General features: G+C 35.8%; 1 protein-coding gene across 2 annotated transcripts in view; it reads right to left on the reverse strand.

The window, feature by feature from the left end:
• SKA2 (spindle and kinetochore associated complex subunit 2) overlaps nt 1-10,413 on the reverse strand; it is a 39,675-nt gene that overhangs the window by 9,289 nt on the left and 19,973 nt on the right. For both annotated transcript variants that reach the window (XR_010024633.1, XM_063111526.1), the window contains exon 2: nt 6,014-6,100. Coding sequence is in view for 1 of the 2 variants with exons in the window: in XM_063111526.1 (XP_062967596.1) it covers nt 6,014-6,100 (87 nt within the window). In the remaining variant the exon portion in view is untranslated. The remainder of the gene's footprint in view (nt 1-6,013; nt 6,101-10,413) is intronic.

Below are 10,413 nucleotides of genomic sequence, written 5' to 3' on the forward strand. Positions count from 1 at the left end.
TATACTGGGGAAGATAATTAACCCCTTGTCTTGACTCTGTTGTTACTTCAAAACCAGTTTCATTTTTCACACTCCATTTGCTACCAAGTTCCTAGTACCTATAATAATGTACTTCCTTAATTTAATACCCCCATAGACTAGTATCTTTTACCAAATTATTTAGAACAATCAAAAGGTCAGGCTTGCTATATAGCATAAAATTTTGACACTTCTCTTGTCTTTCCTTAATTCCCTCCTGTATCATATTCTTAAAATGAACTCTTGATTTCCATAAAACTATACTATCTTTGTTATCTTCCTACTCTTCCAATATCTCCTTCATGGACCCTTTCTTATGGTTATGAGCAGAGGCTGAGTTTTTGGCTGTCTACCCACTTCCTTGGAGATTTTTCTCTAAAGCCCTGTGATGATTGAAGTGGTAAATAAAAATGATTCTAACAGGAAGGAATAAGTACAGGAAGTCTGTCTTAACAACTATTAAAACAATTCTGTAGGAAGTAATCAAGACCTCTGAAGTGAGTACTAGAAGAGGAAAAGAGACAGAAGAGAGACACCATGAAAACAGTTAGAAATCTTGGTGGTTGTTTTATATAGAAGAAGAAATAATAGAAAACATCAAATGTATAGTCTGGTAAATAGACGAATAGCATATATTAAGATGTCTTTTGAGGTATCTTCTCATTATATACCCCAGTGACATTGAGACCTGCCCCCTCACCCTCAGGAGTGCATTCTCCATTATGTTTCTAGACCTGGACATTATATAGGATAAAAGATGTGCAGTAAAAGAACTAGAAGATACAATTAAGGAAATATCCCCCAAAGTGGGAAAAAAAACGCAAAAATGAAAACAGTTAAGAAAAGATAAAAATAGAAGGTAGATGGAAGAGGTCCAATATCTGACTGGTAGAAAAGACCACAAAAGAGGATTTCTTTTCTTGTGAATATACTACTAAGAAAAGTTATAAGATTTCAGATTCGTGTGTTTTCAGATTGAAAGGGGCCCCCAAGTAACAGCACAATTAATGAGCAGGTCTATACCACAGCCATAAAATTTCACAGCACATATACTCTGAAAGTTCCAAAAGATGGGCGAGAGAGTGAGGTGGGCAGAGGAGGAAGAGGGAAGCACGCACAAACAATCAGGAATTAGAATGGCATCTATTTCTCAACAGTAACACTGGAAGCTAGAAAACCACAAAGCAATGATGTTAATATTAAAGAGAAAATAATCTCTAATCTAGAATTCTATATTCAATCAAACCATTTATCAAGTAAAGGGTTAATAAAGGGTACAATAAAGACTTTTTTAAATATCCAATTTCTCAAAAAGTTAAACTTCTGTGTACTCTTCCTCAGGAAGCAGCTAAGGATGTGCTTCACCAACAGTGTTGATAACACCATGCACGAGGGTCAAAGGTTTGGATCCCCATACCAGCCAGTTGCCAAAAAAAAAAAGAAAAAGAAAAAAGATATGCTTCACCAGATCAAGGAAATAAACCAAAAAAGAGTGAAACATGGGATCCAAATCAGGAGTAAAACAAAGGGAATTACCAAAATGATGGAAAAGAAATCCCACAGGGCAGGGCAGTTAGCTCAGTTGGTTAGAGCACAGCATTAGAACACCAAGGTCGACAGTTTGGATACCAATACCGGCCAGCCACCAAAAAAAACAAGAAACAAAGAAATCCCAGAAAGACAGCCATGCAAGAGGGCTATAAAGCAGGAGGTCAGACTGAAGAAGGAAGATAGCACCAGAAAGGATGTTTCCATGGAAGAAAGTGAAATTTAGGGAACATGTAGTATGTCTGACAATGTTAAGCTTTTTATAGTTCTATTGGAAAAGTCTGAGGCTGAATTAGTGACAAGTACGTTAAAAAAAAAACTAAGCAAATTAAGGGAAAAAAAGAAGAAATCAATTATTAGCTACAAAACAAGTTGTGAAGAAAGGAAAAAGTGGACATGGTATTCAACTTGGCTTAGATAAAAGCCATACAGAGTCACAATAATATAAACAAACACTGAATACTGATTTATCTAGAAATTGTGAAGATAGGAATAAATATGGGTTGTAAAGTATTTAATGTTTATCTTCTATAGTAGGAAATTATTATTAATAACAGCTAATATATATAGCACTTACTCTGGACAAGACAAATAGTTCTAAGCACATTACATGTTAACTAATTTTACTCTCTCTCAACCTATGAGGTAGGCAGTAATATCCCCATTTCACAGATGAGGAGACTAAAGCACAGAGAGGTTAACTGACTGGCCTAAGATCACAATGATAAAGATAGAGCTGGGATTTGAAGTAGAACAGTCTATATCAGTAAATATTTCAGATCAGAGAAAAAAATTACAGTATAAGCATACTCTTTAGAAATATAAAGGAAATACTAAAAGAAACAAAGTCATGGCCTTCACGGGGGTGGGAGTGTGAGAAGCAAGAAATTAGTTTGTAATTATAAGCTGTATCCCTCTGTGACTCTTCAAATTATACACAAGCATTAATTTGACAAAAATAAAAGTTTAAAGTTGGGAAGAATGTTAGTATGAGGGAAGAAGACATCAACATGAGATGATAGCAAAATGTATAAGTATAAACAACCTTTAGGTAACTGGAATGGAGCTGCTCAGTAGTGAAATACCCAAAGACCTGTACATATAACTTAGAAGAATGATGAATTCCCCAAATAAAGATTCATAGAGAAAAACAAGCAAACAAACAAACAAAAATGTGCCAAGAACTAATCCTTGACGAGCTCCCAAAACTAGGAAAAGTGTTGGTGAACCAAGCATAAGGAATAAACAATCATAGAACTAAAAGAGGATAGGGTATTTAGGCAGTTACCCATACTACATGTTTTTTATGACATTAACTGGGTGTAATCACATTGGTATGGCAATGATTAATCCAGGATAACATGATTTGGATAATATGGTCTGCTATGACTAGATTATGGTTAGGACTTAGCACTATACTAGAGAGGAAAAAACTGTTGTGCATATAGCCTGTTTTGTTTGAGTAACTGGCTCTTGGGAGCCGTTGTGTTCTTTTACTAGAGTTTGTAAACTGTGCTGCATGTTAATTTTGTGCCTATAATACCTCAATTCATTATAGGCTTTTATTTATCATAAGTGGGTGATAAAATTCATAAGAATATACAAGAAATGTTCTGTTAATGATAGTGCTGGTGATGAGGGAAAGAAAAGCCAATACATGAGCAAAAAGCTCAACTCAAGTCTTTTGAAAAAAAGAAAAGAAAATGTAGTGTTAGTTGTGCTACCAAACTGAAAGAATCTACAGGAAAAATGCTTGTAAAATAAAATGAAATTATCTTTCTGGAACAAATACGGGTGAACAACATAGTAATAGGAACTTGTAGTTTATTCTCTCTATATATATAAACAGATCCTCATCAAAAATGTTGACTTTTATGCAAAATTACCGACAGCCTCCAAATCACAAACGGTACTAGAATGAAGATAATGCAAATAAACAAAATTATATGTATGTATGTGGTTGTAAGTATATACACACACACACACCCCCAACACTGATTGGCACATAGTAATATTCTTTGAATAGTACCACCACTAAGACCACCCAACCACCATTCAGAGGTATTAGAGACTACTGCAACTGGTTGTTTACTGTCTGTTCCTTCATACATATATAATCATAAGGACTAATGTTGGGCAAATCTACAAAGATTAAAATCATGGGTTTTGTTCCCAAATGTAACATAACAGAGAAAGAAGAAATTTTCTTGAAGTTATCAGATAAATATTACATGTGTTTAAAAAGTTATAATTCCTCAAAAATTGAAACATGGAATTACCATGTGACCCAGCAATTCCACTTCTGAGTATATACCCAAAAGAACTGAAAGCAGGTACTCAAACAGGTACTTGTACACCAATGTTCATAGCAGCATTATTTCCAATAGCCAAAAGGTGGAAGCAAACCCAACATCCATTGAGAGCTGAATGAATAAACAACATGTGGTGCATACACACACTGCAGTATTATTCAGACATCAAAAGGAAGGGAATTCTGGCACTGCTATAATATGGATGCATCCTGAGGACAATATTCTAAGTGAAGTAACCAGTCAGTAAAGGACAAATATTGTGTGATCCTACTTAGATAAGTTACCTAGAGTAGTCACAGTCGTAGACAGAAAGGAGGATGGTGACTGTCAGGAGCCGAGGGAACGAGGAATGGGGAGTTATTGTTTAATCCATACACAGTCAGTTTGGGGAGATGAAAAGATTCTGGAGAGGCATGGTGCTGATACTTGTACAACAATAGGAATGTACTGAATGCTACTGAACTGTGTACTTAAGCCAGACATAAAAGGCCATATTCTGTATGATCCCATATAGTGAAATGCTCAGATGGCAAATCTGTAGAGACAGAAAGTAGATTAGTGGTTGCCAGGAGCTGATGGGGTGGGAGGAAGGTGTAGTGGATTGAATTATGTCCCCCCAAAACTTGAATTGTGTTCTCCAAGTTTTATGTATTAGAAACTTAGCCCCCACAGTGACTGTTAAGAGGGTGGGAAATTTGATTATGGTAATTGAAAGGTGGGGCCTTGAAGAGGTGATTGGATTGTAGGACTGTGCAGTAGTGAGTGGATTAAAAATGGTGGTCAAGGGTGTGGTTTTGGGGGCTTTAAAAGGAGAGAGAGAGTCTGTCTCTCTCTCTTACTCTCTCTCTCTGCTCTCTCTGCTTCTACCATCTTGCAGTGTGAGACCCCTGGGTCACTTTCGCCACCCTCAGAAGGACTTTGGACTTCCCTGCCTCACAAACTGTAAGCAATAAATTTCATTTTCTTTATAAATTACCTAGTTCCAAGTATTTTGTTATAAGTAACAAAAACGGACTAATACAGAAGGCTAATGGGAAGTAACTGCTAAAGTGTATGAGGTTTCTTTCTGAGGTGATGAAAATGTTCAAAAATGCTTTCCAGCCAGCCGTGAAAAAAAAAAGAAAATTGTACGGAATTTTTTGAAAAATGGTAAAACACTGTATTTCTTGTCTGCTGACAAGTGCTATCAAAGGTAAACATCAATGGGCCAAGCCCGTGGCGCACTCGGGAGAGTGCGGCACTGGGAGCGTGGCCACGCTCCCGCCGCGGGTTCAGATCCTATATAGGTATGGCCGGTGCACTCACTGGCTGAGTGCCGGTCACGAAAAAGACAAGAAAAAAAAAGAAAAAAAAAAAAAGGTAAACATCAATGACTTAAGTGGTAAATTAATGTTAATGCTTAGAAATTGTTTGCTTTTGGGGCCGGCCGTGGCTCACTCGGGAGAGTGCGGTGCTGAGAACACCAAGGCCTCGGGTTCGGATCCCATATACGGATGGCCGGTTCGCTCACTGGCTGAGCGTGGTGCTGACAACACCAAGTCAAGGGTTAAGATCCCCTTACCGGTCATCTTTAAAAAAAAAAAAAAAAAAAAAAAAAAAGAAATTGTTTGCTTTTATCCCCAGGGGCATGTATACTTATAATTGTGATTTTATGGCATATAAACAGAGTTCATATTTCTAATCAACCGAAACTTAGAATAACTGAATACACAATTTTGCCTAAAAATCACTGTTCATATCATAAAATTAAACAAATTTAATAGTATATCATCGTTCTTCCTCAAGAATATTATGCTGCTGGAACTTCTCCCCTTAACTTACTGGAGAACCACTGCCCTACACGTAGCTATATTCTCTCTTGCAATTTCAGAGGCTTCCACAGTGGCTTGTACCTCTGAACTCAGTGATTCTTTTTTAAAGATCAGGAAAAAAAGGTAGTCACAAATTTCACTAATTATTGGTACAATGTCTCCAGTATGCTGTGATCAAGCTTCCAACATAATAGCAAGATTTTAAGATTCTATAAGCTTAGTACTTAATAGTATAATTGTAATATCAGAAAATCTTTTTATGAAATATTCAGTTAAAAAGGCTTATTATTTCTGATTAAAAGACTTATTTATTTTGCAGATTACCTCGCCTGCTGAATCATGATGATTAGTCTTGATTTCATTTTCCAGCCTGCACTGAATGTAATCCAGATCAGTGTCAGCTTTCTGGAACTAAAGATCAGCACAAATAATTATTTTGTAAACCAAAAGACGTATTAGTAAACATCACACTTTATTCTTTCTTTTCACTTTACATTTTTTAGTATTTTATAATATGTGATATATTCATTTTCAAAATGCGGAAATAAAAAAGTATATAAAACACCCATTACCCATAATACCTATGCTCTTTTTTTTTTTTTTTTTAATTTTATTTTGTCAATATACATTGTGGCTGATTATTGCTCCCCATCACCAAAACCTCCCTCCCTTCTCCCTCCCCCCCTCCCTATGCTCTCTTAAAGATTTAAAAACTAGTTAACATTTTGAAAGTCATTTCTCTATGCATCTCTCTTAGATTTTGAGCCAAAATTAAAATATCAAGTAGCCATTGTCAAATATTAAGAGAAAAACAAACAATGACTTCAAGAATTCCCTCGGGTCACTGACACTCATCTTTTAGGCAGTGTTTTTCTACCTCTAGCAGGAAATATGGTTTCAAGTTAAAACACAGAACAAATTTATTTCAGGGACACTCACATTGTTACTTTTATTTGCAACCCCATTAAACAAAGAGCTACAGATATGTGCCACCAAAATTAGAGGTCTTAAAGAGTCACAAATTACACACAAACTACATAAAGCAGTCTGAATAACCTGTATTTACTGAACCTGGGACCTTCATCTGCAGTAAACCTCTAAAGTAAGAAAAAAGGGGAGAACTGCCACAGGCCATAGGGGATAAAGGATGACTGAATTAAGAGTGAAAAGTTACATTTAAAAATATCAATATTTGGGGCTGGTTGCGTAGCTCAGGTGGTTAGAGGAGTGGGTGCTGTAACACCAAAGTCAAGGGTTCAGATCCCCATACTAATCAGCCACCAAAAAAAAAAAGTAAAAATATCAATATTTGAAATACCATGCAGTTATTCAAAATGATGGTGTACAAGCAATGAACAACTCGAGGGTGGGTTTTCACTTTTTACTTTATGTATTGCAACAGTATTTGTAATAAGCAGTTATTATTTTTGTAGTCTTCTTAAAGGTCATTAGTTTTTAATTTATTTATTTTAATTGACACATTGAAATTGTACATACTTATGGGATACAGACTGAAGTTTTGATATGTATGTATGTTGTACAATGATTGGGTAAGGGTAGTTAGTGTATACACCACCTCATGCATTTATCATTTCTTTACTGGAGAACATTCAAAAGCCTCTCTTCTCACTATTTTGTAATATACCATACTTTGCTGTTAACCCTGGTCTTCTTATTGTGCAATAAAACACCAGAACTTAATCCTTCTATCTAATTATAATTTTGTACCCATTGGCCAACCTCTCCTTTTCCTCCTTCCCCCCTCCTCTTTCTGACTCTATGCTATCAAGTGTTTGGGTTTTTTTTTTAGATTCCTCACATGAGTAAAATAATGTAGTATTTTTCCTTTTGTGCCTGGCTTTACTTCACTTAGTTCTCCAGGTCCATTCACGTTGCCATGAATGACAGATTTCGTTCTTTTCCTGTCCCCAAAACCTCCCAGTAAAATGGTTTCACTCCAACTCTGGTTAAAAAACAAAAAAAAGAAGTTCACAGAAAGATCAGACAGATTCGTATTATGGGGATCCAAACACTTGACCTTTGTTATAACCCTTGACCTGGTTTATAACACCCACTCTAACCAAATGAACTGGCCAGCCCTTGTTTTAATTCCATTTTTCCACGAACTTTTTGAAGTACCCTTGTATACCACATTTTTTAAAAAAATCAATTTTGATGTTTTGTTTTGCTTTACTTTGCTTTGTTTTGGTGCTAGCCAATATGGGGACCCAAACACTTGATATTTACCACATTTTTTAATCCAGTCATCTGTGTTAGACACTTAGGTTGATTCCATATCTTGGCTATTTTGATAGTGCTGCAATAAACATGGGAATACAGATATCTCTTCAAAACACCAATTTCATTTCCTTTAGATATATACCCAGTAGTGGGATTGCTGGATCATATGGTAATTCTATTTCTGATTTTTGGAGGAACATCCATACTGTTCTCCATAATGGCTATACTAGTTTACACTCCCACCAATAGTGAACAAATGTTCCCTTTTCTCCACATCCTCACTAACACTTGTTTTCTAACGATCATTAATTTTTTTGATTGTTTTTTGGTGGTTGGGTTGTAGGGGGATCCAAACTCTTGACCTTGGTATTATCAGCACCTTGCTCTAACCAAGTGAGCTAACTGGCCAGCCCTCCATTACTTTTTTAAATGATAATTTCGAGACAGATTTGACATGGTACTATATTTATGATATGTTGAATACAAAAATAGCATTGAGTATGGTATGATCTCTTTTTGTAAAATATGTGTGGGCATACATATAGAAAAGTTGGTTTATCTTCCCTATACCAGCCAGCTGCCAAAAAAAAAAAATTAAAATTAAAAATAAATAAATGTGGTTTATCTCTGTGGTATAATAAATATTCTTAATTTTTTGAAATTCTGTATCTTTTACAGGATCTTAAAGCATAAATTGCCTTGAATTTATCAGGGATACAACCATGGTTCTTAGAGTTTGCCACGGAAGGCAAAATATGATTTCCTCGGGCATGATCTCCCATTCCTGGCCCAAAGCCTAGGAGACTACTTAGAGAGAGGGTACAGACCTTACCACGAACTTAAGCTCTCAACTAAAGATTGATCCTCAAAGTTTCGAAGCCTTGGTGGAAAGGGCAAAAACTCTTAAAAACAGTTATTGGGTCTAATAAGAAATAATGTATAGATATTTTTATTATATAAGATGTAAAGCTAGGGCTCTACTATGGAATGCACAGTAAGACAAAATGGCTGTCAGAAATTAAAATACTTCTGGGCCAGACCTGTGGCTCACTCAGGAGAGTCTGGTGCTGATAACACTAAGGCCATGGCTTCAGATCCCATATAGTGATGGCTGGTTAGCTCACTGGCTGAGCGTGGTGCTGACAACACCAAGTCGAGGGTTAAGATCCCCTTCCCAGTCATCTTTAAAAAAAAAAAAAGAAATAAAGACATTAAAATACTTCTAAGGTCAGAATCTGTCATCATTGAACAGAATTTCAGAAATGAATTTTCCATCACTAATAATTTCTCTCATCACTGACCTAAATTTGAATGGAAAACTTTGCAATTAGCAAAATTCTACCTTTATAACCAAAACTTTTGGGGTAGAGATAGAAGAAAAGAAAAAGTCAGTTTTTGTTTTTAAAAATATTGATCAAGTCAAGGGTTTGGATCCCTGTACTGGCCAGCCACCAAAAAAATTTTTTGGGGGGGCCAGCCCATGGCTCACTCGGGAGAGTGCAGTGCTGATAACACCAGGGCCACGGGTTCGGATCCTATAAAAAAGTACACTAAACTAAAAAACATATGGATGGAGAAAGTGAGGAGGAGACAGGAGTAAGGGTATTAAAGTAAACAGATGCTCTAAGTACTCAAGACCTGATTTTTTTAACTACTGAAATAGACCACAATTCCATAGCTAAATATAATTCAAGGCCTTATATAACATTCTTAAGCATAATTTAAAATAAAAATTTTTAAAGCTTATTTTATTTAAGTTACTATAAAATTTTTAGGGTTATGTGATTTGTGGCTCCAGAGTTAATTTAAAATAGAATTTCTCTATTCTATGAAACAGAAAGTCTTAAGCCTACAATGTTTTTTACCTTGATATTTTAGTTCTGCTTAAAGTTTAGCATAATCCAATATAGTCCACTGAACAGTATCTTTTCAAGAGAATGGTTTCTGCTATGGCTTACTGTAATATTGGGGAGTCCACAATGTACTAACCATCAAATGGTAACAAAAAGAAGTGGTTCCTGCTTTTTAGAAACTTATATTTTAAGAAAATTCCAAAGAGTACCCTTCCAATCAATGATATGATGGAGTCAGCTAAATTGTCAAGATTTTTGCAAGGCAGCTGTGAAACACAGCCATCATTACATATTAAATAAATTTACAATAAAATTTTAAAAATTGGGGGGGGGGGCTGGCCTGTACACGGAAATGAACCCTTGACCTGTACAATTAAATAATTAGAAACAAAGACATTATATACTCAAAAGTCATCACTTCCTAATTATTTTGCGATTATGTATGTTCTTGAGGTCTAACATATTTGTAGAGTAGAAATACTACATAATGTGCTATTATACATGTCTTCATAACTCTGCTTTCATGCTGGTGGCTTGAAACTGGCCAGGGTGGAAGTATTTACACCATGGAAATTGGCAAATACTAAAATGCAGGACTCCCTCCCCCGCCGAGTTGATTGTTAAATATTT

The sequence above is a fragment of the Cynocephalus volans genome, chromosome 10 (genome assembly GCF_027409185.1).
Source record: "Cynocephalus volans isolate mCynVol1 chromosome 10, mCynVol1.pri, whole genome shotgun sequence".
In the NCBI taxonomy this organism is placed as follows: Eukaryota; Metazoa; Chordata; class Mammalia; order Dermoptera; family Cynocephalidae; genus Cynocephalus; species Cynocephalus volans.